The following is a 27,100-nucleotide window of genomic DNA, read 5'->3' as shown; positions in this document are numbered from 1 at the left end:
GGAGAATCCAAATCCAGGACTCGCTCTATGGCTCTCTTTTCGAGCATCTGTTCGAGCAGATCGAAAAGAATCTGTTGTTTCTCTGGGCGGTAAGATGGCGACAGATCCCTGGGTGTTGAAGACAGGGGGGGAAATTCGAGGAACGGGATCCTGTAACCCTTCCCGATTACACTGAGGGACCAGGAGTCCACCCCTCCTACTCTCCAGGCTTCCGAAAACAAAAGCAGCCTGGCTCCTACTGGTGTCTGGAGATCTGGTGTATCATTTCTTGCCCCTTGGGTGAGAAGGGGCACCACCTCTGGAGAGGCCTCTTCCTCGAGGAAAGGATTTAGAGGAGGAAGCTTTGCCACGAAAGGGCTTCTGCCTCTTGGCGGCTAGTCCCTGAGAAGACGTGGACGGGACATTAGGACGCCTGGAAGACTGCGCGAGAAGGTCTTGTGTAGCCTTCTCCTTAAGGCTGGAGGCGAGATCCTTGACTAACGGCTGGGGGAAGAGATGGCTAGAAAGAGGGGTGAAAAGCAATTCCGCCCTCTGCACAGGAGAAACTGACTTTGCTGCAAAATTGCAGTATAAAGCCCTCTTCTTCAAGAGTGACGTACTGAAGTGAGCAGCCAGTTCATCCGTGCCATCTCTGACGGCCTTGTCCATGCACGAAAGCACACTGGACAGCTCCCCCAGAGAGATAGAGTCTGGACTCCGAGTCCTCAAGTCAAAGGCCCCCAAGCACCAATCTAAAAAGTTGAAGACTTCCATAGTCCTAAAAAGCCCTTTGAGATGATGGTCAGTCTCCGAAAGCGTCCAGGTAACCTTCGCTGAAGAAAGGAGAGCCCTCCTTGGAGCGTCGACCAGACTCGCGAAGTCTCCTTGAGAAGAAGGGACTCTAGAGCCAATTTCTTCTCCAGTCTCGTACCATATCCCCGCCTTCCCGCACAATCTAGACGGAGGTAGGGCAAAGGAAGACTTGCCTTGAGTTTTCCGATCCTCCATCCATGAATTAACTTTCTTGAAGGCTTTCTTGGTAGCGAGCGAAGTCTTCAACTGAAGGAAGCCGGGAGATTTCCTCACCTTCGACGAAGCTAACTGCGAAGGGGGAGAGAGAGGAGCAGAAGGCTGAAATTTATCAGGAAATAATTCTCTCAGCATGTTGGCTAAAACCTGATAGTCCGAAGAAGACGACAAAGGGGGTTGTTCCTGCTCTGCAGACTCCGAATCATGAGACAACTCTCCCTCTTCGACGGGAGCGACAGGAGAGTCTTCCGGAACTTGAGGAAGACTAAGACCTTGAGGCCCGATTTGGAAAAGAGACCTCTTCTTGCATGAAAGAGCAGAAGAAAAATCTGGAGCGTCCCGCACAGAAGCGTCCTGCCGAGCGTCCTGACGAGCGTCCTGCCTCGAATGCTGCCGAGCGTCCTGAAGAGTGTCCAGACGAGAGGGGAGAGAAGCGTCTTGCCGAGCGTCCTGAGAAGCCAGACGAGCGTCATGCTGAACGTCCTGCCGCGTATCCCTTCGAGCGTCTTGTCGAGCTGCAAGAGGGGCATCCTGACCAGGAAAAGAAACATAAGGATCAGCCGCCTGGGGAGTGTCAAGACGACGCAAAGAAACCCAACGATCCAACGAACGATGAGGGCGACCAGGAGAACTCTCCGGAGAGAGAGACGAACGAAGAGTAGGAGAGGGAGACCTCTTAGACCTCTTAACGGGCAGCTTCAAGTCCTTGCGGCGCCTACGAGGTTCAGACTCCTTTGCAGCAAGTAGGGAAACCAACTGCCGCTGCATATCCTGGAGAAGACGCTTGAAGGAGAAGACTCCTCTCAGGAGAAGGACTGCTCTTGTGAGAAGAAGAGGTGGAAGGGGACGTCCTCTTCCTTCTACCATGGGCGACGACAGCTCTCTTCTTGGGGTGACTGGGACGCTCAAAAACGTCCTCCTCAGAAGAAGTCCTGGTCCTCTTATGCGGCGGCAACTCGTGGAACCACTCAGGAGAAGAAACGAGGGCTCGAAAAAGAGGAGGAGAAGCGTCCTCCTCAGCGAAGCTTCTCTTGAAAGCGCGAGAGTCCAACTGAGAACACGACCCCTTGCGTGGAGAGGGCGCCTCAGAGGACGAGAAGCAATCGTTGAGGACGCGCGTGCGCGAGCACGATCCTGGCAGCCTGGGAACGACAAACAGGGCCTGCCGAAGGGACGCCAGATCGGTGGGGGGTCCCCGTAACCCTCTTGCGGCTTTCGACATGCCCATTCCCTGAGTCCTGGGAGTTCGGCAGAGGTCTAGACCTAGAGGCATTATAGGGCCGATCTGGCGCCCCCTCCACAACACTAGGGGGATCACTGCACTTCACAACACTTTCAATCGCCAGCACCTTCGACTCCAAAGCGCGAATGGAGTTCAAAATCTCCGCAAGGGCATTACCTTCCGCAGATGCAATCACAGGTTCCGAAGGCAACACTACAGGGATAGGTGAAGCATTAGAGGGGTTAACAGGTGACAAATTATTATTACCCTGACTCCCACCTGCAGACACACTCCTGGAGGAAGACCTCCTGATACGGTCACGCTCTAACTTGCGCACATAAGAGTTGTATACCTTCCAATCGGAATCAGGCAAAGACTCACACTCCTTGCAGCGATCATCCAACAAACAGACATGCCCTCTACATCTCATGCATACTGAGTGAGGGTCTACCGAAGCTTTCGGTAGCCTCACCTTACACTCCTTCACAACACACACCCTGAAACTAGCAGAACTAGAACCAGACATCGTGATCAAAGAAAAGCCAAAGCCAAAATCAAAACAGTCCACAAAAGCGTATGCCTATCCACAAATCCAAAGTCAAAAAACCAAAAGATAATCAGAATACTCAAGTGGAGAAGTTTACGAAAATCAGCGACGGAGGTATTGACAACAGGTGTTGACAATACCGGCGACAGAGAAAATCTGAATAGAAAATGGGAATGGTTCCTGATACCCGTCTCCCAGCGGCGGGAATGGGTACTAACCACCTGGCCCCACTGCGTGTGCCGTAAGTTTTTGAATTTCTGTCGGTCCTTCGGAGAATACAGCTATATATATATCTGACAGGTAAGTCTCATAAACAAATTTGAATTTTTAAGCTGCCATAGGTTAAGGAACCAATAGCTATGTAATTACTTGGTAAGTTACTTATATAAAATGATGATTTACAGTAATAATTTTCAATTATTAACATTAAGTTTCATAACATTAAATAATAACAGAAAATAACAAAAATAATAATTCTCTCTCTATCTCTCTTTCTTTCTCAGTCTCTCTCTCTCTCTCTCTCTCTCTCTCTCTCTCTCTCTCTCTCTCTCTCTCTCTCTCTCTCTCTCACTGAGATGAATATATTTTTATAAATTTGTAATATGTATGTTCATTTGTTTTGTATGACAAACGATTTACTAATTTTCAAATATTAATATTAATGTAAAAACAGCAAAATATCAATTCATTAAAGAAAATATATAGGGAATTAGTACAATTTTAGTTCAGTAAATTTTTTCCCCTCACCTTTTACCCAGTCTTGTCCAAAAGCTTTGGGGCAAGGAGGGAGGGTGTAACATGTCAAATATGCCAAATATCTTGACACACTGACCACAAAGGGCAGAAAGTGTTACCCACTATTGGTCAAATATATGTTGCCCACTCAGTGGTCTAAATCTCTCTCTCTCTCATGCCAAAGATACATAGATAGATAGATAGAAAGCAAGAGTGGCTGATAGAAAGATATACATAATGTATACTGTATTACTGACATTTTTAATTGTTTAAATGATGTAAGCAACTCAGTTCATCTCTCTCTCTCTCTCTCTCTCTCTCTCTCTCTCTCTCTCTCTCTCTCTCTCTCTCTCTCTCTCTCTCTCTCTCTCTCTCTGTTATTGGCTGGAAGGGTTAGAAGTACATACGTATATATTTTTATGGGTAAAATGTTTAAGATGGCTTTGAAATTATATTAGTATCATTTCAAAGATTAATACTACAATAATAGGATAATAGTTTAAGGTATATTTGAAGTAGGATGATACTTTAAGTATACTTTGGTATTTGAACTTTCAAGACAGGAAGTTATAAGTGTTTTTAGTGGGGGTTTTGAGTATATGCAGATTTTAGCTATTTGCAGGTGATTGTGGTACGTATCCCCCATAAATAGGGGGGTCAACTGATTATGCCTTACTTGTAATTTTGCAAAATAAAATAAAAAACATTTGAATGATCATGTACAACCTGCTGAAATTGTAAAGTCATCTGTAAAGTCATTTGTGAAGTCTCTGCTGAACGCGTTGTTTGCAACGTCTCCACAGAAAACTTGCTCAGCAGAGACTTTACAAACAACGCGTTCAGCAGAGACTTCACAAATGACTTTACAGGTTTTCTGTGGAGACGTTACAAACAATGCGTTCAGCAGAGACTTCACAAATGACTTTACAGATGACTTTACAAAATTACTGTATTTTCACGAGTGTTTTGGAAAAGAGACCTTGTACAAGGTTGGAAATACCATTTTCAACTTTCTGTGGAAGGTATGAACATTTTTTTAGAATTTTTTCTTTTATACCATATGCATTTGCGTATCTTCCTCTTATGACTGATTTTTTTTTTTTTATTTGGCTGAATTCAAAGTTTACCTGGTTTCAGGGTATTGTTAATGTATTTACTGTATACATTTTAGCCAGGCCTGTAAGGGTTAAAGATGTATTACAGAATATTGTTATTAATTTTGTATGGCATATAAAATTTATGAAATCTTTATACCAATTGAAACATGCTGAAAGTTACTGGCGCTTACGCTATCTATAGCACTGATCAGAACCTTTGGTATATGTGTACAGTAATGCACTATATTTAACGATTAACAAAATTACATTAATACATCTCTCACGCTCTCTCTCTAAACGTTTTTTCAAGTCCAGCCCACATAAACAGTTTTGGCTGTGCTCACGAGAGAGAGAGAGAGAGAGAGAGAGAGAGAGAGAGAGAGAGTTCAATATTAATTTTTTTGTATATAATTTATATACAGTATATGTACACTGCACAGTTTGATTTGTTTTTGTGACTTTTACTGATACTGTAATGTACAATACTGTACTGTAATGTACACAGTAGTTATCAAACTGTAACTTTCTTTTCCTATCATTTTGATTTTCATTCAGGGTATTTCAGCATTTGTGTAAAGTACTATACAGTGTATTCTGTGTTGTTTATAAGCATATACAGTATTATGAAGTAGAAAAAAGGAAAAAAGCTGTTACAAAATTATTGTTTTGCCTCTGTAAATTTTTTTTTACAGTATCCTCAAACTTCAAATATCCACAAGGGCTGTGGATGTATTACTACAGATAATTGAGGTAATACTGTATTCCTGTAGGAACAAATCTGACAAAGTTAACTGCCTCAAATGACAAAAATAATTTTCTTTAACATTGACACAATGCCCATTAATTGTTTCAGATTCAACACTATGAAGAATTCTTCTAAATGCTATACTGAAATCCCTATAATATTACAGAAAGGGTGAAGAAAGCATGTGTTTGCCGACTTCCACTCATGAAGTACAAGTATTAATGAATAATACCATACGTATGACAGAGAGTCAACCTTACTCCTGGGAATCATGTACAGTAAAATGGAGATCAGTTTTGATCTTTGATTGTCTGTACATCAACTCAGTACATAGCTAATTATCAGCCTCCAAGAGTCATGGTAACATAAAACAGGAGGCTTGTCTACTGCAAAGCTCAGACTTTCATAAGCAAGTCTGCATCTACATGAAATGTTGACAAAATTTCAAACTCAAAGAAGGCTTCTCCAAAATGAGAAAAAAAGTTTGCTAAGAACATTGGGAACATAACATAAAGCTACATGTACAATTTAGAAAATTCTTTAAAATCAAAACACAATAAGCTCTCTCACTCACTTACCTAAATGCCATACTTCAGAGGCTGCATACGGTGAAGCTGTTGATGAGCGAGTATCCTCCCGAGTATGCTCTGATGACGACAGTATAAGCTCCATGGATTTTCGAAGACTGGCTAAATCTTCTCTTTCCTCTTCAACTGAAGGACCACTGGAGTAAGTTTCAATATTGAATGGCATTATTATGCTACTTGAACTCCTTTCCCTAATTATGCCTTTTTTTATTTCTCCAGAATCTTCCTCACACGTCAACTGAGAGAGTAGCTTTGATGAATACTGACCAAGCTGGTATTTTTGCTTTCTAGTTAAAGTGCTTTGAGGACTTTCTGTGCTTTCTGGGAATATTGTCTTTTTAGGTACTGAATTATCACTATATTTACTGAGAACCATTGATTTTGGTCTAGCTCCAATTGGTGGTTTTTCAAGAGTTCTTGTAGAACTAAGACTTAGGAGTGATGAAGGTCTTGGTGGCTTTACAGCTTGTGCATGAATGGAAGACTGCTGGGAACATAAATCTGCTGCAAAAGAACTAGGAATCTGGTTAGCATTAGATTCAACTTCCTGTATCAGACTTCTGGATACAACAACCTGATGCCTCTTAGGTAGCAGTATATCATCTTGGAATTTACATTTCTCCTTGAAAGAATTATCCATAACTGAAGCTGAAAGCAAAGTTTGGTTGCTAACTTTGGTTTTTGAAGGGGTAAAAAGCTCTTCACAAATTGATGGCAATTCATTCACTTTTGAAGTCGCATAAAGTTTTGATGTTTCTGAATTGTCTTTATCTGACACAACTGGGGAAAGTGGCTCGTCATTCCCTACTTGTGCTTTTGCCTTATCCAGCACATCTTGAACAAAACTCTGAGCTAGACTTTGAACACGATTCAGAGAAACTTCATCAATTTCATTGCAAAATTCTTGTGCTGCTGTGGATCCATGACCCAGTCTCATTGATTTGCGTTTTAAAGTACCACTTGGTGTTGTATCAGAATCATATGAATTTGAGCTGAAGTCCCCATACCAACAACCAGAATCACCTGATCGACTAGAAAAAATTTTATTCTTATGGGGATTACAAGTAGAAAGAGAGTTGCTGCTAGAGTTAGTACTAAGCACCCCTGGGTTGGATGAACAAGTTTCCTGAGTATCAAGGCCACTGCTAATTGATATATCACTTTTATTCTTCCTGGGAAGACTACCACTAAATGACTTTGAACATTTTGGAAATTTTGGCACTGGACTTTTACTGCCATCAGACCTTTCTAGTTTTGTACTGGTAAATGCAGCTTCAAGAATATCAAGTTCACTTATAGTATTTGCCAAAGGTTTACACATTTCCCCTGCTGCACTCTCTGAAAAAGACTTATTTACAGTTTTCATTCTTACACTTGGACACGAAGTGATTTTATTGGTTTCTGAGAATGCTGTGGAATTTGTTGCAATTAAACTTTTGCTGTCCTGCTGTGCATTTCTTTTTCTTTCTTCTACTTCCATGGCTTTCGACCTTTCTGTAATCCTGTCTAGCTCATTATCAATATCTACCAAATTTTTTACATTTGCAATCGTTACCTTATCAATGCTGTTTTCCAGTTCCTTCATTCTTGTATCCTGATGAGTTATGGAATCTAATGGTGTTGGCGAACTCCTGCCACTGACAGTCCTGTCAGTGGATTCATATCCTAAAATATCATCAATAGGAGATCTGCTGCCATTCACTGAGAATCTACTCAGCTTCTTTGAATCTTGTTTCCACTTCTGACTGTCTCCAGATCTATTAGATTTCAACGGTTCAGCATCTATTTTAGGAGTATCTTTCTTCTCTACAGTCCTAAAGGATTCTTCCTTTTGTGATTCATTCTTCTTGAGGGAGTCTTCAGTTTTGATAAACTGCAGGCTTTCTACAGCTCCTTTCATGTTTTCATCTAATTTTTTAAAGCTAGGTTTCTCTTCTACACCTGACTGACTTGATGATGTCAAATGCCTTTTATCATTTGCCTTATCTGTTGGCCTACCTATTTCGGCATCATTCATACTTGAATTCTTACTGGGTGCTTTTTCAATATTTTTGGATACATCTGACTTCTGAGCCTGAATAGCCTCATGAACTGGCTGACTTGCCTTAGGGGATGCATTTGTGAGATCATCCGCTTTCAATGACAGCTTCCTTAATATACCAACAATACCTGATTTTATTTTTCCATTCTTTTTATTTGATGCTGAGGCTATTTCTTCTCTGGGCAGAGTTACAGAGGATTTGGAGTTTGAGGATTGTGTCATATTTCCATCACCTGCAGCATCATTACTTAGACATGCACAAGCATTTTTATGATTGTAACCATGAGCTTTCTTCCTTGAAAGAGGAGACACATGTGACCTTAGCATCCCCAGTATTCCACCTTTGGCTTTCTTGGTACTAACATTTACTGCATTGTCTGCTACAGCAAATGTCTCACAACATGGTAATTCAATGCCTTTCAAACTACTGGAATCAATTTCAAAAGTTTTGTTGAGATTTCCAGACTCTTCACTTTTACTGACAATGGATTCTGTATCACTAACTAAACCATTCTTTACTTTGGATTTTGGTGATGTACTTTCAATAGTGATAGTTTTGTTAAAACTCTCTCTTTCAGATGATGCAGATGAACTGTCATTTGACTGGTGTGCAGGTGGACTATTCTTTTGGTGCAGATCACCTGACTCTTTTGCATTAGTTTTCTCTTCTGTCATTGAATTTTTTTCTATGGTAAAAGTGCTATTCAGATTTGAATTTCCAGAATAAACTTTACTTTCACAGCTTAATTGTTTCACTCCATTGCTCTCTGATGGAATTCCATTAGTTTTCTTGTGATCAACATTGTAAGTGGCACCTAGAGATAGGTTATGCTCTTCAGTAATGCATAACTGATTATCAGATGGCCAAATACACTTGTTTACATTGCTTTCTTGTTGTCCTTTACAAACTTCATCTTTTTCAATCTTCTGACTCTTTGGAGTGTCAACAATCTGAGCTTCAGCCAGGATACTGACAATTTCTTTGCAATCCTTTGTCCACTGTTTTCGCTCAGTTACTTTAGGGAAAACTTCTACAATATCAGAAGACGAAGTAGCATCCATTTCAGATGCAGTTGTTTCCAAAGGCGAGTTTTCAAGGCCAGCTGAATGAACACTACCCCATCTAGCTCGTTTGCCAAAAGTAACAGTTTTGGTTTTTGATACCACAGGAGTTGATGATGCTGGTGCACATGTACGAAAGGAGATATTTCTTTTATCTTCATTACCAGATTCATTTACAATGCCTGTTGGCTTCTCCAATGTTTCATTTAAATCTAAAAGTATATCTTGGACTCTTAAAACATCTGCCTTTTGATTACATTGAGAACCGACATCATAGCTTGCTCCTGAAATGCAAGACTGATCATTGAAAGTTCTTTCCCTCACAGTTCTCAACAAAGATTCTATTAGGATTGTGCCTTCATCTTTTTCCAAAGCAGAATCACTACCTAGAATATTACTTTGAATTTCTGGTATGAGTGTCTTTTCAACAGATGCCATCAGGTCACAATCTTTGAAGATATTCACTTCATTATCAATTGAGTCATCAAAAACTGACTTATTCCCTTTTTTCACTGCATGCTCAACTTCTTTCTGATTCTCAAGCTTATCTAAAATGTCTCCAGTCAGGTTACTGTTATTTTCATTTACTGATGAAGAATCTAGCTTTTCTTGCATATATGCCCATTTTCTTCTTTCTTGGACCATTTGATTCAGTTTTATTGCTCGCAGCTGCACTAACTTTTTCATTTTTTCTTGCATTATTTGCCTTAGTTCTTCAGATGAAACAACAGAATACTCATCATCGTCGTCGTCATCATCCTCATCACTGCAGTTTTCATTCTGCTTTTTAAGAGTAATGTTTGTTAGCTCTTTCACATCCTTCTGACTCTTCTCTTTCAAATCTGCTTTATCATTAGATATGCATCCAGGATAGTCAATACAAGTTTTCAAAGCTTGAACTATGGACATGCACTCTGATCTTACACCAAGGTCACTCAGTCTATCTGAGGTTTCTTTCTCCATCCAATCCTTACTTTCTTCGTAATTGACCAGGATGCTTTCCATGCTCTCAATCATAGCTGAATCAATGGGCTGAGAAGGGCCAGTACATATTACGGCATCACTTTTCATGATAGAAATGGGAGACTTGAAAATCTGTTTGCCATCATTTGATGAAGTTTGTAATTTCTTGGCCACATATTCATCTAAAGGCAAATCTTGTGTTTTTGATGTCTGACCATTTCCTTCTTCTTCAATTAGAATTTGCTTCTTAACTTGTTTTCCTGTGTGTTCTGTCTGCTTTTTAAAACCTGCGCTGGTCAACATTAATTGCAGCTTGACAGGGGAAGGATGTTTCTTCTTCAAGCTTTGATGAGGAGATTTCAAGCCGCACTGTTTAACAACACGAGGAACAGACTTTGACCTCTTCTTATGACCATCTTGACCATCTGACCCAATCTTTTTTTTCTTAACACTAGACATAAGACTGTTTTCACTTGGACATTTCTTTCTATTCAGTTTTCTCATTCTATCCATCTTCCTAACTGATATTCCACCAGCACGTCTTGGACTAGCTGCACCATGGGGAGAAAGTCTGGAACCAGACTTGGTGGGAGTTTTCATAATTCCCCTCTTATTAAGTGCTACACTTCCACCGTACTTTAAGGCTGGATCAGTGACATCAGGTGGACGCTTCACTACAGGAACCTTTCGAGCTGATGCTGGTAAGTTACACTTTCTTTTTAATAAGGACGACATCAGTTCTTCTTCTTCACATCCCGTAATGAAGCGGGGAACTCTTTTCAGCACAAAATTTTTACGAAGTATAACCGATATTGATGGCCTGTCTCGTGGTTCCCTCTGAAAAATCTGGTTTAAAAGAAGTCGCAGATCTCGGCTATAACGCGCTGGAATGGGCTGATATGACCCCTTAATTATTTTCAAGATCAAACCTTTCATATTATTTGCTTCAAATGCATGGTTAAGGGTGATCATTTCATATAAAACACATCCTAGAGCCCATATATCACTTTTATTATTGTAAGGTTTATTTTCACACATTTCGGGAGACAAGTAGTAAGGAGTACCAATACAAGTACGAGCTAGATCTGATGTGCTGCTCATGATCTTAGCAATTCCGAAGTCCCCAAGTCTAACCTTTCCATCATCTGTTAGAAAAACATTTTGTGACTTAATATCCCTGTGGAGGATCCTTCGGTCATGAATATACTTAATAGCTAAACACAACTGAACAAACCAGTCAAGAACACGATCCTCAGGAAAAAGTACACCTTTTCTGTTACTTATAAGCGTATGAAGGTCTCCACCACCACAATAATCCATGACTATTAACAACCGGCCATCATGTTCAAATGAATCTCGAAAGTGTATGATATAAGGATGAGATAAACTTGACAGGACCTGAAACCAGTGAACCATGCTATTAGTAATAAGTCTAAAGAAAGCCTTTGTTCTTGCTTCAGTGTACAGTATATAATTTATAGTATATCATCTTATAAAAGTTTATTAAAAAAACAAAGAAATGTTATACATTTTACTAAAATGCTATTAACTGATGGAAGTATTTTCTTATTACAAATAAATACTGTATACATGAAATATGTAAAGCAAGTACACAGAGTCATACATTATGCATAATGAGACTAACCATCAACGAATACAAGGTAAATCTAGTATTTGAATGAAACATAAATAAATGCTTTAATAAACAAAATATTACTTTTACTTGAAAGGGTGACTAAATAGGATTTCAAAGAGATGATCCTCCTCTTTCAAGGACGGAAGATGGCTCCAAAGTAGGGTACTGTACAACAACCTCTCTCTCTCTTCCCACCTTCCTCCGTTTGAACCTTTGGTTGAGCAAGTAGTAAAATCTTTTAAAATGTGCATTCAAATGTTCTATATCATCTCTTCCCAAATAGTTATTATTTTTCTTGGCTCATCCACTTTTGGTTAATTTCATTTGTTGCAGTTAAGACATTTACCAGCTGGCGTCTGCTTCATGCTCGGCTTCTCTTCACAGGTAACACCATGACTTCTTCATGTATTCATACTGAAATAGGCCTTAATACCATAAAAATTAATGGAGTTTTTTGGCTTTATCTTGTACGTGTCATTCTGAGTTGTCCTAACATTATATGGCATTTATCTCTTCAATGATGACACTAAAAACTCCAACAGAAATGGATGATTGCTATGACTTCAGTATACGTTTCCTTGGAGACTGATGTTCTATTAGTTTATTTTGATGTGGAGGTTCTACATCTACTAGATTATGTGAGTCTATGTTACTTTTAAAAAATCACCAACAAGGTTTGAAAAGCTATCCTACTTCTCTTCAGAACAACCACTATTTTTTAATTCCCTTGTGACTATTTATCTCCATAATTATTTCCAATATATAAGTTGAAATTAAGATTTCAATTTACCATGGAGGTTACATACCTTCTAATCACATCTGTTTTATCATGAAGTCTGTACTAATGTACAGATCACAATGAACTACCATAAATTATTATATTACCCTGTATACCATTATTGGTGCTTGGTTTCCAGTTCTAATGTTATCATTTCTTGCTACACTAAATATTAAATGTAATATAAAAGGGACTCTTTGTAAAATCTGTCAACCCATCTGGGTTTGGATGGACACCTTTTTCTGACAAAAATGAATGGACTCAGTTTTTGTTGCTGACATGCTATGCCCATGTTTACGGACAAGCCCATAACCTATTGTGACCATTTTATTTCCCATGAAATATTCCTCGGACTATAAACTTCTTTAAAAGGAAGAAGAACACTGGTAACATTTCATGTAAGCACTGCCATGCACAGTAAGATCCACCTCAGCTCAGCTGTTACCCCACACAGTCTTTGTGAGTTAATACACCATTTCCTTCATTCATCAACATATTGTATAGATTGCTTCAGTATTATTCTTTTTTACCACCTTATGCTTGATTTCATACTTTTCCTCACGTTGTTGTAGTCTTGCATATTTAGGATACTTAAGTAACAAAAGTACTGCTGGTGCACTAGCCACCTTGTAGTTATTAGTAGGCAGAGGACTGTACCAAATTTTCATTTTTGCTATAAATTATCTTTAGGCTTTCTTCTGTACTTAGGTAAAGATGTTTAATTCATATTGCTGGGTATACAGTCCAGTACATATAACATTTAGGAGAGTTAGCTTTGTTTCAACTACTCATTGACTGTTATGTTTTCACTAAAAACAAAAAAAGGTGTCATCACTTTCGATACCTGGGCTAGTGCCAGTCAAGTAAGACGGCATTTTCTTATCCAGATTTTATGGTTTTACAATATTTGCCTTGATGTTGACATTTGTAAAGTCTTTTCTTTTTGCCTTGTTTTAAAATATCTATACATTATCTCTTAGCTCTCCTCATTTTATTGTGCCTTCTTATCCATGGTGAGCTGCTTAAGTATATGACTGATCACTTAATACAAGAATCACATTGGGCACTAAGAGTCAACACTGATATCCTGGCCTACCAGGTAAAAACTTTGTAATGCATATACAGTTGGCATTACGTACTCTGAGTGATACACTTTAATTATAACCTCATAATTTTCTGGCTTTTCTAAACCCTGAATTCAACTGATCAAAGACAAAACACAAACAAATACTACTTCCAATTCAATCTGCTATAAGAAACATCACACCATTAAACAAGTGCAAATTGCCTCACTTCCCTTCACTGTAGTTTGAAATGCATGTCAGCTCTGTTCAAGTGCAATTTATCAGCTGAACAAATCAAATGGCCACCATATTATAGTCATTAATACACGTCTTACTTGCAACCTAAAGATATGTCACTTAATATTCTGAACATAGGCCTGACCAAGTGCTTTTCTGGCTGTCATCACAGGTAAGAAGCTCCTCTCTATTTCAACCACCTTCCTGTTCAACAAGACCTTAACTTGAGCAAATCAATATTTTGTATATATATATTCACACATTCTAGTGAAGGTTCAAACTAAGAAAAGTGGGTAAGAGACCGGGAGCCCAACTTAGAAGTTGCCTCTCAACACTTTAGAAGCCATCTTGAGGTTATAAAAGTGTTGGGGATGAATCTTACCTACTGTTAAAGATAGCTTATATCTCTGTGCCAATAAGTGAGCTGGTATTCAAACAAAAAAAAGATCGAGTGGCTGCCTGGATGACTGTCTAGTGCACTTGTTCTCCACTATGTGTGCTTCGAAAGTTTTAGCTCGTCAGAATTCTCCTTGTCACCATTATGTACAGGTATTTGTTGGCATTTCATGGTTTTGGCAGTTTGCTGCTCTCACAGTACTCTACATTTATTTTTTCCTAGAAGGCCTTCCACTGGAACCAAGGCTAAGAATGATTACTGTGTTAGCAACATGTCCATTTTTCAGGCAATAGATACACTGTGCTGGCTGCATGGGTATAAAGTATGATCTTGAGAATAGATGTGAGGAAGTATGGATTTTCAAAGACCTTTCTGCATAAGTTCTAAAGTACAGGAAGAGAGGTGAAGCAGATACACTGCAAAACCAATTAGTTAGGTCAGGTCATCAACCAGTCATTTCTCCCCCTTCTACAGGTCCTTCATCTGTAGTTATTCTTACTATGTCTTGGCTTTTCCTTGGCTAACAATGCTATAGTACTGAGACTTCGTCTTTAGCTCTGCCTCCTGCCCCCCTTGCAGTTCAGGAGAAGCATATCGAGACGTTAAAACAGAAGTACACCTTATTTCAGTCAGTTAAAGGTTTGTCTGAGTTTAAGTTGAGAACTGTTCTGGGTCCCCCCATAGTGTGCAATCAATTTTGCATCCCCCTGTAAGAGGTAAGTGTCGGTGCCCTCGTCCATCTGCAGGCTGAGCCCAGGACTGCCCTGCGACAGTTGGAAGAGTCCGCTGCCAGGGAATCAGGTCGGTTCTCAAGAAGATGTGGTTCTGTGCCCTCCGTCACCTACCTCTCATTTTCCACATTTTGAGTCTTGTTTAATGCATTAGCTGAAAGATTGTCTTGGTAAATGTTAACCTTTGCAACGTATGTGATTTCTACCTTCATCAGCACTTAATATGAGGTTGTTACCACTGATCAACCATCTACTGATGCCGATAAACTGCCTACCGATGCTGATAAACTGCTTTCCGGCATCGAAAATCACTTACCGGTGCTAAAAATCTGGTTAACAACATCGTTAGCCAAGCATTTTAAAACCGAAACGCCGTTAATTGATGCCGCTGATAAGCAGGAACTGCCTATATTATTCATTCTAAATCCTTGTCTGCTATTCCTCTTTCTCCTTCAAAATGCACCTGTTCGTTCTTTACATGCTTTTTCTTTGGCCATAGGCAAAACTCTTACTTCTGCCTCAATTAATGTTTCTCTTTCCAGTCCTATCACGGTTACAATATTTTCTATTGTTTCCAAGTTAGATATTACTCTAGCTATTTAGCTTTTTAAGGATGTGTTGTATGGAAGTGCTCACAAGTCTGCTGAGTCACTTTCATACAAGGTGGGAGTTGTAGTCGCTCTCCTTCCCCCCGCCTCCCAACTTTTCTCATTTTCTTTGGCACTCTGTTGTCTTTTGCATGGCTGACTTGTGCCAACTCAGGTGAGTCCTTTTAGACTGTGTTACCCCGTCTCCCTTTCATCAAGTTTCAGATTTGTTGCAGGTAGTCAGTTGCTATTGCCTGCTGTCACCCACTGTTGCTCTCTGGAGGAAGAAGAGTTTGGATTGGAGGAATCTCCTTTAGTTCGTCTGCATTGGCTGGAGTGTTGCGCTTCTCTTTACCCTCATTTAGTGGAGGAAAGTAGCCAAGTAGAGAATAGGTCTCAGTCATCTTTGAGTATTTCAGTGCCCATTAAGTATCTGGAGAATGAGAACCCCAGCTTTCTCCTACAATCAGAGTGCGTTTCCCAAGTTTTCTCGTACTCTGGCTCACAAACCTTCTACCAGCGATTGTGTTAATGGTGCTTCAACCATCTTTGGTTGAAGATTCAGTTTTCACTATCTGTCTCATTCCTTTGAAGAGGCATAGGCTACTTGAGACTGACAAGTGCTTTGGACATGCTGAGACAGGGTTTGCTGCCCAGGTCTCTGTTTAGATTGTTGAAGTTTTATCTTCTATTAACTTTTGCTCACTATGATTGCCTCTTCTCTGTGCCAGCTTAGAGGTTGAAGAGCCAGCTTAAGTGTGTTTGTGGTGCCAGCATAGGGAGTCTGTGGTGCCAACTTAGGGAGTTTGTGGTGCCAGCTTAGGAAATTTGTGATGCCAACTTAGGGAGTTCGTGGTGCCAGATTTCAGTGTTTGTGGCGCCAGTGGGATTTTAGTGAGGAAAAATGTTAGAGTTTTTGACTTGTATGGCCAAACCTGTTTCTGATGCTGTAGGTGAATGTTCTCATGCTTATACTAACTCGGTTTGGAAGAAGTGATAAAATTTATGCTCCTATCTGCCATAAAAGGCTTATTCTGCATAGGAGACGGCAGCTGTTTTGGATTCTCCTTCAGGTCACCTTCTAAGCTTGACTCCCTTTAAGGCAATAAGGGGGATATTGGTATAAGTCATATTTTTAACCTTTCAAGGATCTGTTCAGCCCTCATGTTCTGGTAAGAGGCCAATTGCAGGCCTTCTGGCTTAGTTGGAGAGGCTTAGGAGCAGAACCTCAAAGTGATGGAGGTACTGAAGGAGTGTTATGATTCCTTTTGGGTTTCCCCTTCACTGGCTTATTCTCCTATAGCCATTCCTTTGCGTCTTCTCCAGTAGAAGTATCTCGTTCTTCAGTTGGAGGTTGTAATTAGAGGGAATGCGATGGAGGCAGTGTCGGTAATTCACTGGGATTTTACCTTCGACTTTTTCCTAGTGCCATAAGCAACCTGACATATCAAGTGTTAGAATATCAAGACTTAACAACTTTATGTGTCTGTTCCCATTCTTTTTTGGCTTTTTCCAGCATGGTTTTAGTGACTGTCCAAAAGGAAGATTGGATGTTTCTGTGGACATGCAAGATGCAGTTTTCTCATACCAATACATCCTCAGTTGAACCAGTTCCTTTGATGTGTATCTGCAGGGATGGTATTGCTGTTCAAGGTGCTTTGTTTCAGCTCGTGTACAGTGTCTCAAGTATTCATAAGGAATTTGTTGCCCATATGCAGATGGTGTCATTTTCAGGAGCAAAAATTCTTTTCTACTGAGTCAAGTGGTTCAAGTTAGCCAACTCTGTCACTGGTATTCCAGAGGCCAAGGATCTGTTGCCGCACCTGGCTCTGTCTCTGCGCATTATGATTTTTAGTCAACTTCCCTAACTCGTCCTCAGTAGCTGTACATTCTTATCTGGTGATGAAGGTATACTTTTGCAATTTGCAGGCTTTGCTGTCAAAAGACAAATACGCACTTCCTGCTTCTCAAAGAATTTTAGCCCTTAGAGAAGCCTCCTACATGGTAATGGCTTTCTTTGTTAGGAAACAAGGCCTCTCTGCAGAATTTGTCAGAATAATCAGGCACAATTACAGTCTCAGCATAACAGACTGCAACTTACAGCAAATGTTCATTAAACTTTCAAGTAAATCCAGACCATCAATGTCACCAGATTCTGTAGGAGGGACACCAAAACCAAGAGTTGACAAGTTTTATTCTTAAATCTACATCCAGGTTTTGTTTTCTTGCTTTGTCTTTTAACACAAAGCGAAGAGTTATGACAAGTGTTATTACACTGACTAACAATACACCATAGAATGGTCAACACCACACCTGGTAAACCTTACAGAGTTGTCAGGGTGGTGGAGAGACCAAGTGAGATTCCTAGTAGGTTTATCGCTGGTCAGAAACTAAGACATAGTGGAAAGACTGCTTCCTTGGGTGAAAATGAACAATAAAATATTGGTGCAATACTTCATTCTGCAGAAGGACACTGTTTTTGGCGATTGAGGATTCAGGAAGGACAAACCTACCTACAGTGTGGTCATTACATCCAGCTCAACAATCGCTCTGGAATTAGAGGAGTGCTCAAATGTGGACTTATTAGTGTACGGATGAACAAAAATTACCAGTCTACTACTTCTCCTTTGTGGGCCCTCAGGGTCAAGCAAGGGATGCATTTCATCAAGTTTGGCCTGGTTCACTCATATGCCTTCCCCCCTTTATCTAATCTAAGGAAAGTATTAAACACATTTCAAGCTCAAGAATTGCTCAGTGAAACCTGTAGAGCCCTAGCAGCATCACAAGAAATGATTTTTTGACTTTCTAGCTCTCTTGGTAGATGTCTCTCATATTCTTCCGTTAAGGAGAAATTGACTCAAACTACCAAATTCCATACATTTCCACTAACTTCCACATCTCACACTTAATCGCCTGGAGATGCTCAACTGTTTCCTCCCAGTAAGGGGACTTTCAAAGGTATCACAGATCCTATCCCTAATCAAGTGTACAACAACCGTGGCCATGTATCAGAAGCAGTGGTGCCATTCTTGAGGAATTTTCAGCACCTGTACAACTGTAGACATGAGAGTTTCTCCATTTTCTTTTCGTAAAAGTTTTTCACTGTCTACATTCAAGGTTATCATTCTATGTTTTCCTTAGTTTTGGATAATGTGCAATTGGGTCTGGCTAATGATCAGCACCTTAAGGTGTTGAAATCAGCTGAGACTGAAGCCCCTACAACTCAGAATCAATCTCTCTCTGGAATTCAGATGCAGTACTAAAATTTTATCTGTGGATCCTTTGGAGCCATTGGAATGAGTTCCATTGAAGTATTTACTGTGAAACATTTTTGTTAGCAATATTGGCATTTAAAAGAGTAAGTTTATTGCAAGCAGTTAGCAATATTGGCATTTAAAAGAGTAAGTTTATTGCAAGCAGGTCTTGTAAAGGGAATGCTATTTTATCTTTTTACCTTAGAGCTAAGAATGATGTTAAGGGTAAGTTTTTCTGAGAACTTTAAAAATTCCACTTTAACCTCTTTGGTGGGGAAACACTTCTCTGTCCTGTTAGAGCAATTGAAATTTACTTAGATAAGTTAAACCTGGCGGGGGCAAATTTAACCTTTTATTTTGTGTTTTAGAAAACCTAGAACATCTTTGTCAAAGGTTAAGCCTGGAAGAGGCAAAGTTAACCTTTCATCCTGTCGTTTCAGAAACCTGGAATGTCTTTGTCAAAGGTTAAGCCTGGAGAGTCCAAGTTAACCTTTTGTTTTGTGGTTTTAGAAACCTGGAATGTCTTTCTCAAAGGTTAAGCCTGGAAGAGGCAAAGTTAACCTATTGCTCTGTGGTTTTAAAACCAAGATTATCTTTGTCAGCGTACATGAGGTTCTCTGTGACATATTTGATTAGGTTCGTTCATGAGAACTAGCTCCATGCCTTTTACCTTCATGGAAGGTAAACATTCATAATGTGAGAGAGGTTCTGACTTCATTTAGTTGTATAACAATTTATTGCTTGAGGATGTCATTAATACAGCGCAGCAGAATTGCAATTCGGTTTTTGCCACTCAATACTTTAAGTATGCGGAATCGCATTGTAAAACAGTAAAGCCCTTAGTCAACTACTAGTAGCGGGTAAAGTCTTTTCCTGAACCGAACAAAAAGCAATCTTTGGGCTCTTTGTTTCAAATTTTGGCTTTTGGTATTTTGCAGAGCATGAAGGTACATACTGTATATTATATAGGAGCGTACCTGTATAACACAAAGGTATTTAATTTTAGCCGACTCATGGCTTTTGGACCCAGGTACAGGGGTCCCTTCACACCTCTTCTGTTTTATTCTGGCTGAACTGAAGAGGTTTTCTCCCCAAGGATGCTCTTTGCTGTACACATAGGAGAGCCTTGCTCCCTGAATGGAATCCAACTTCTGGCAGCAGTAAGATCCAGAAAGGATTCTTGATCTGGTAAGAATGTTTTGGGTTTCCAGCAAGAAACCTTCAGCTCGACTGGCTCAGTGGATTTTGTCTAGCTGCACTGCCCACCATCCTCTACTCAATTTTGGAGTCAGCTTTCTTTAACAGTAGGTAAGATTTATCCCAAATAATATAAATTTTTATAATAAAATTTATTATTTGGATACTTACCTACTATTAAAGTAGACCCTGTCCAACCTCCCCACAACTAAGAGAACTTTGACAGGAGCTAAAACATTCTAAACACATCTAGTGAAGAACAGCTGTACTAGACAATCATCCAGGCAGCCATTCAATCTTGTCTTCTGTTTGACTGTCGACTCGCCTATCGGCACAAAGATATAAGCTATCTCCAACGGTAAGTCTCCAAATACTAATTCTATTATTAAAATTGATCTCTTTAATGTCTTTAAAGCGAGAGAATTTAATAAAAATTTAGTTCTAATATGCATAAAATCACAATTTTTGAAAGTAAACTGTATTTTTCCTAATTATACAAACCTGAGGTCCTTTGCATTAGGAATTACTTTCAGCGTAGGCTGGAAACGGCCGTTAAACTCTTGAGCAAGGTGGTTAGGCAGTAACTACCGCCAGGTAGGCAGGAATACCTGCCTGCCCGGATGTAAACATTCCAGTTTCCCTTTTGGTCCAGGTTCAGATTGACGGGTGGCATGAGGAGGGCATAATATGTAATGTAAAGGACCTCAGGTTTATATAATTAGGAAAAATACAATTTACTTTAAAAAATTGTGATGTGTTCTGTCACAATATACAAACCATAGGTCCTTTACATCAGGAAGACTCACTGGTTGGAGGGAGGAATCTGAGTGGGTCTCCTGAACTGACTGGAGTTCTGTACACCTGGGGTACTCTCCTGGTCGAAAGAGAGAGGAGGAGTACCCGAGTCTCTGAAATATTGATCGGAGTGTAGGAACTGCAAGATCAAATGTCAGATACTGGACCTTTTCACATGAGCGAGGAAACGTGACTCATACAAAATAGGCTGGATACCGAGACAATTAGCTCTAGTTGGGCTGGCATTTCCCGAATTGGGAGCACGGGAGAGAAAGCAGGATGAAAAGAATTGCCGAGACCTAAGGGAAATAGATACTTCTCCTTAAGGAATCCATTCCCAGGTTTCGGTAATGTTGCTGCCAGCTCCAGAGACTTGATAAGTATCATTTCATCCAGGAATCTGCAGCAGGAGAACTTCTTCCTGGTCGATACTTTCTTCCCTCCTCCCTTATGGGAAAGAGGGTGGAAAGAGACACAGTCATGCGCACTTTTCTAGAAGGGTAGGAGAGGGCTATGTTCTGCAGTCTTCTATCGAAGCCTGGGACTTCTTAGGAGTTGAGGGGGGGTGGGGGCTGGCATGAACTCGAGGTTGAGTCGAGATGACTAAGACCCAAAGGTCTTGGTCATTATCCAAAGGACAAGGCAGTGACCTGATATGGACCTTGATTACCGAGGTATCTGGCAAATCTCTGCAAGAGAAAGGCACAACTAAGTAAGGTTCATTCCTAAGGGTCGAGCCAACTCGGGACTTACGAAACCGGAGATCCGAATTGGGACAAAGTCCTTCTCCTTCGCACCAGAATTACCCACAGAACTGCAGTCGGCCAGACCCTCCAAGGCAAGAAGAATTCGTATTCTGTCAAGGCAGGGGGGAAGCTTGGTGTCTCGACCTGAATGAACTCCTTCTCCGAAGAAAAGAATTCATCTGGTCAAGAATGCTCTCGGAAGCAAGGACTGCGGTGGCCCCTGACACTCTCGGCCCCTCAGGAACTGCAAGGGTTGCGAGTGATGAAGATTATTCATTGGGGGAGTCACGGTCCTGTCCCGGGGATCCTCGTGCTGACGAATTGGAGTGAAGTTCTCTGAAAAATGAGGGCAATCGCAACTTGAAGAGGAAGACCCTCGCTGTTTCTGAAGTGTGAAACTCCTGTACCTCTCCCCTTGGAGGGAGCCTTGACAGATCCCATGAAACCCTCCTCGGCTACCTGGTTGTACTATGAGACAATCAGGGGATCGACACCTAAAGCACGCTAGGAAGCCGAACTCCGAAGAGCTCTCTCTGTCCGTCTCATACCTCTCGGAACAACCGAGAGGAAAAGAGAACAGGTGAGGAGAATTAGTACCCCTACCTGTCCTGCCAGTAAGACCTGCAGGAGAGGCAGGCCGTGAGTGATAATCAACTGAAGGATATTACTGCTACGTAGAGGAAGAAGAGCGCTTGTGTCGTGGCAAAGCGCTTTCCTGGGAAGAGCAAAAAGTTCACTCAAACAGAGCCGAGAACCCAATTCAGAAAAAACCAAGTGGGGTTGAGCCGAGCCGAGCTGATCAGGAAAATGCGATCCAAACTGGGAGGTATGCGGTGGACCGGAGGCAGGCGGGGTGAGCCGAGCCGAGCCGAGCCAGTCTTGCTGGCGTGACCAAGAGCTCGGCGGGGTGAGCAAGCAAAGCGAGCCAAGCCGAGCCAGTCTCGTAAGGGTGGCCAGGGGCCGAGCTGAGCCGATAGCGCGAACACAATCGGAACTGGACAGGGCAGAACTCGTCTCCCGTGAACTATTGCTAGTTTCCCAAACTCTAAACTTCTTCGAGGCCGAGGCCCCTTGAGAAGAGGGTTCAAGGGGGAATTCTGTGTCTGCTATCCTGCATACTTGAACCCTAAGGTTCAAGACAAGTATGAAACCTGGCTGAGCTACCGAAGCAGCTGGTGGGCAGTATCGAGACACCTGGCATATCAGCACCCAGACACCTGGGTGTCTCGCCACTTTCTCTTGTCCTGTGCCTCTTGTTGGAGAGCGCTCGTGATTCATAGGATTCAAGCTACCCACGAGACTCCCAAAAATCGGGAGCGGCTGCTTTCAGTTTCCTAAGAGATATAAAGAGCCTGGCACAGAACCAGTCTTAGACGCAGACTTCTAAGACTCTTAGAAGTCCCGCAGGACTCCCAAAGGGAATCTCTTCCCTGCTTCTTCTGGTGTTCAAACCGACAGGATCGATACACCAGGCTGGGAACCCGACCGAGCACTGGCAAGCACTCGGGGAGCGTTTGTGGTGCTGGCAGGAAGAGCTGAGATGCCTGGGTGCCTCGGCCCTTTCTCTCGCACTGCTCGCAAACTGGGCCAAGGAAATACTCTCCAGACCAGATCAGGATACTCAATATTCCATAGAATCTCGAGCACTCGGAGCAGCTCGCGAACCTCTAGGACTGGGAACGGGATCGCAAACCGAGGTCTGCACGCCTGTGGCTCCCGAAACACAAAACCCAGCGAGCCAACGAGAGACCCACTGCCTCCTTGGAAGGAGGCAGTCCCTAGACGTCCAAGCGCATCAAGGGGAAGAAGCAGCCTTCCTCTCTTTCAGCCGACGTCAGTCTGTTCAATTCCCGGGACCCCCTTGGACCTCAGGAGGGGAAGGGAAGAAGCAGCAGAAGATGAAATCGAAGATAAGATGAAGAAGACAGCGGCTACTTCCACAGGGCAACTTCCTTCACCTCCACTCCGACATCTTCTACAGGATGGTGGACACGAAACATGGTAACCTCCAGGGCAGTCAGGCAGGTACACAACGGAAGCAGCCCAGGACACCACCACCAGGAGAAGCAGCAGGCATGATCAGGACAGCTGATGCAGGAGCTACGGCAGTGGTTCGGAAGGCAGGACCTACTGTAACGGCCAGGAACGTCAATTTCCACAGGATGACTTCCTTCACCTTCGCTCCAACACCTTCTACAGGATAGCGGACATCGTAACCTTTGGGGCAGCTGGCAGGAACACAACGGAAGCGGCCCCTGGCACGAACACCAGGAGAAGCAGCAAGCATGATCAGGACAGCCGATGCAGGAGCTATGGCAGCGGTTCGGAAGGCAAGAGCTACTGCAACGGCCAGGAACGTCACTTCCACAAGGCGACATCCTTCACCTTCACGCTGACATCTTCTACAGGATGGTGGACATCATAACCTCCAGGGCAGCTGGCACGAACACAACGGAAGTGGCCCCGGGCACGACCACCAGGAGAAGCAGCAAGCACGATCAGCACAGTCGATGCAGGAGCTATGGAAGCGGTTCGGAAGGCAGGAGCTACTGCAACGGCCAGAAACATCACATGAAAGTCACCAGCAGTGACAGGAACGATCAGGACGGCTGCATGAGACCAGGAAGAACCACCCAGAGACTGTCGTCGAGTTAATAGGAGCATAACACAGGGAACAGTAAGAGCAGATGGACCACAGGTATACCAGAGGCATTGCCACAGCATACATGAAGGCCAGCAATGACAGCCATCGATCCACATCGGAGGGAACAGAGTTGGAAGGATCCCAACGTGGAACTATGTCATCCAGCCAGGTATTGTGGTCGATCTCGAAGCAACACTAAATGAACGCTGGGACTCCTTCATGCGAGATATCCCCTGAGATATCCAGCCAACTCCTGCTGTGTCTGAGATGCTCACTGTCAACCTGAAAGAAAAAGCAAAGATGATTAGAGAGGGAAACTCTTCTCGCTACAACGGGAACTGCCCTACGCAGCGAGAGGAGGTACCCAAGAAGAGGTTGCCCTGCCGGCCGCCCCCTCGCGGTCTTCGCCCGACGAACGAGTGAAGAGGGCAAAGGAGAGAGATCTCTACCAAAAGAGAGATAAGGAAGAACCTACGGGGAGAGAAAAGGACGGAGGGGAGGCCACCATAGGCGCCGTGGAAGTGTAACTTACAGACGACGGCCGCAACCTCCCACCTGCCCCACAACTCTCTAAGTGCAGGAGGCGAAAACAAAACTCAGCACAAGTAGGAAGGAAGTAGTCATGCCCTTGTACACGGAGGGTGGGAGCCCAAGAAAGGAAGCGAACTCTTACGTCCCGATCAATGTAGGGGAGCGAAGATATTACGTCCCAATCTAATATTTCTGATTGTACAGGGGAATGCCTTCAGGATCTAAATAAAGGGCTACTGGAAGAGAAGCATTACCACTCGGTTATGCTCCTTTAAATACGCCCCTGGCCGTCAAACCCAAGACACAGCGCAGGGGAATGACAGCTATGCAAGGTTATCTCAAATCGTGGGTTTGTATTAATAAATATCAAACACACCTAGTATATACTGTACAGAAAAATGCATTAAGATCCCACTGGGATAATAAGAGCTTAACGACAGTCAGGCGGAGAGATCCGAAACACATCTGCAACGCACAACGGCTGAAAGCAAACTGGAATGTTTACATTCGGGCAGGCGGGTATTCCCACATACCTGGCGATAGTTACTGCCTAACCACCTTGCTCAAGAGTTTAACAGCCGTTTCCTGCCTACACTGAAAGTAATTCCTAATGTAAAGGACCAACAGTTTGTATATCATGTCGGAACAAATTAAATTCTACAAGATTTAAATTGTTTCTTACCATACTCTAATATGTATATATCTAGAAACTAGTGTAAGAGTATAAAATTTATCACAGAATTTGTTATAACATTACAACATACATGAAAAATATGCGAATATTACCTCCACTTCTCGTCTAGCTTCTTCTAATTCTTTTGATGACATGTGAGAGATTTTGATTTCTTTGATAACACATTTTGCATCAGTGGGAATGTGTAGTGCCAGATGGGCACAGCCATATGATCCAGTGCCAAGTTTTCTGATTATCTTGTACCCATCCATTGCCCACCTAAAAAAAATCCACAACAGTACAGTAATAATATAAAAATATCAATATAACATAATAGAGTACTCAAATTACAAATACAAATAAATTACTTCACAGTACCTCAGATGGGAGGAGAGGAGAGAACCCACATCACATATATAGTGAAATAGAATAGAATATAGAATTTAGGCCAAAAATGACAAATTCAACAGTAATTTGCATTTTTCTTAACATACAAACCCACATCATCATGTGACAGTTGTATCCTTAGGGGTGCGTGTGCAGATGGCTATGGTAGACTCGCTTTTAAAGAGTAGCACTCGCTATAAAAGAGGCCCACAGGACCAGCATCCTCCAATTTGTGGATAGCCGGAGGGAACCGTGATATTTTGCCCGTGATGCATGAGAGAGAGATCGGGAAAGAGGGGAGGCATGAGGTGGGAAATTAAAAACTCACATGATGGTGTGCATTTGTGTTCAGAAAAATACAAATTATTGTTGAATCTGTCATTTGTTCCGACACCGATACAAATATCACAAAATCATGTGACAGGAGGCTCAAAAAGAGGAGGGAGGAAGATCTCTCCATACACAAGCAAGGCAACTGAAACTAACCACCAAAAATAAAACATTTTTAAAAGAATAATACTCACTCTTAAAAGTGATGTGGTGGAACATGGGAGCTCTACGTTCAAATGGAGCCAGATGGTCCTATCCCGTGAACATCACATGCCGGACCCAGGTGATGCTAAGGAGGAGACACTCAACGAATGCGAACGGAGCTAAAAGATCATATCTTTCACACCACTTGTTGAGCTGCCACCACCGGGCCTAAGGAGAGCTGGGACCTATGAGATCATTCAGCACTGAAACGGAAATTGACAGTAAACAGGTTTGAGAGGTGTAACAGGAGGAAAACCTCGCAGTTGCACAATGAATCAATTGTTAGGAGAGGGTGGAAAGAAAGATGGATGAGAATATGAATGGAGGTACAGTAAAAGGAATGAAAAGGGGCTGCAGCTAGGAGCTGAAGGGATGCTGCAAAGAACCTTAAGTACAGTAATGTCTACAGTGTACTACATGAGGTGCACTGACAGCACTACCCCCTACAGGGTAAATACAAATATACAGTAGTGGGTTGATCTGAAAATCAACTACACTGTATCACTTGTACAAAATTCAGATTGCTCCCTGATATATTCATCTGTAACATCCAGGGTGCTGAGAGTGCTCAGCATAGCCAGTGGGGCTGGAAATGGTACTAAGCATGCTCGGTGAGGCCTGTGCAATACAGCCAACAGCTAACTGGTCACCTTTCGTTGGCTAAACATTGCTGCCTCCAAGAGAATGGGAAAGCGTGCTCAGAGGAAGTCCTATGGGATTTCTCATGAGAGGCCATCTTGGGCTCCTCTTTGTCTCACTTGTCTCTGATGTAGTAGCAGTACTGCAGTCATTGCCCTGGAGCATCCAGAGAAAGCTCAACTACTTGAACTCCAATCGATTGCAGCAACAGCAGATGTAGCAGTAACATAATAAAGATAGGTGTACAGTATTGATCCCCTACC

At 42.0% G+C, this 27,100-nt stretch overlaps 1 protein-coding gene across 3 annotated transcripts in view; it reads right to left on the bottom strand.

Moving 5' to 3' along the window:
- LOC136841649 (uncharacterized) overlaps positions 1–27,100 on the bottom strand; it is a 79,867-nt gene that overhangs the window by 50,456 nt on the left and 2,311 nt on the right. For 2 of the 3 annotated variants that reach the window (XM_067108776.1, XM_067108777.1), the window contains exons 2-3: positions 25,391–25,556; positions 5,933–11,405 (exon numbers count right to left, since the gene is read on the bottom strand). In XM_067108776.1, the coding sequence (XP_066964877.1) occupies positions 5,933–11,405; positions 25,391–25,549 (5,632 nt within the window). In that variant the 5' untranslated portion in view covers positions 25,550–25,556. Of the gene's footprint in view, positions 1–5,932; positions 11,406–25,390; positions 25,557–27,100 lie in introns of those variants that run through there. The other variant, XM_067108779.1, reaches the window with a different exon arrangement.

The sequence above is a fragment of the Macrobrachium rosenbergii genome, chromosome 9 (assembly GCF_040412425.1).
Source record: "Macrobrachium rosenbergii isolate ZJJX-2024 chromosome 9, ASM4041242v1, whole genome shotgun sequence".
NCBI lineage: Eukaryota > Metazoa > Arthropoda > Malacostraca > Decapoda > Palaemonidae > Macrobrachium > Macrobrachium rosenbergii.
The sequence above is the reverse complement of the archived record's forward strand: the minus strand, read 5'-3'. Positions and strand labels throughout refer to the sequence as shown.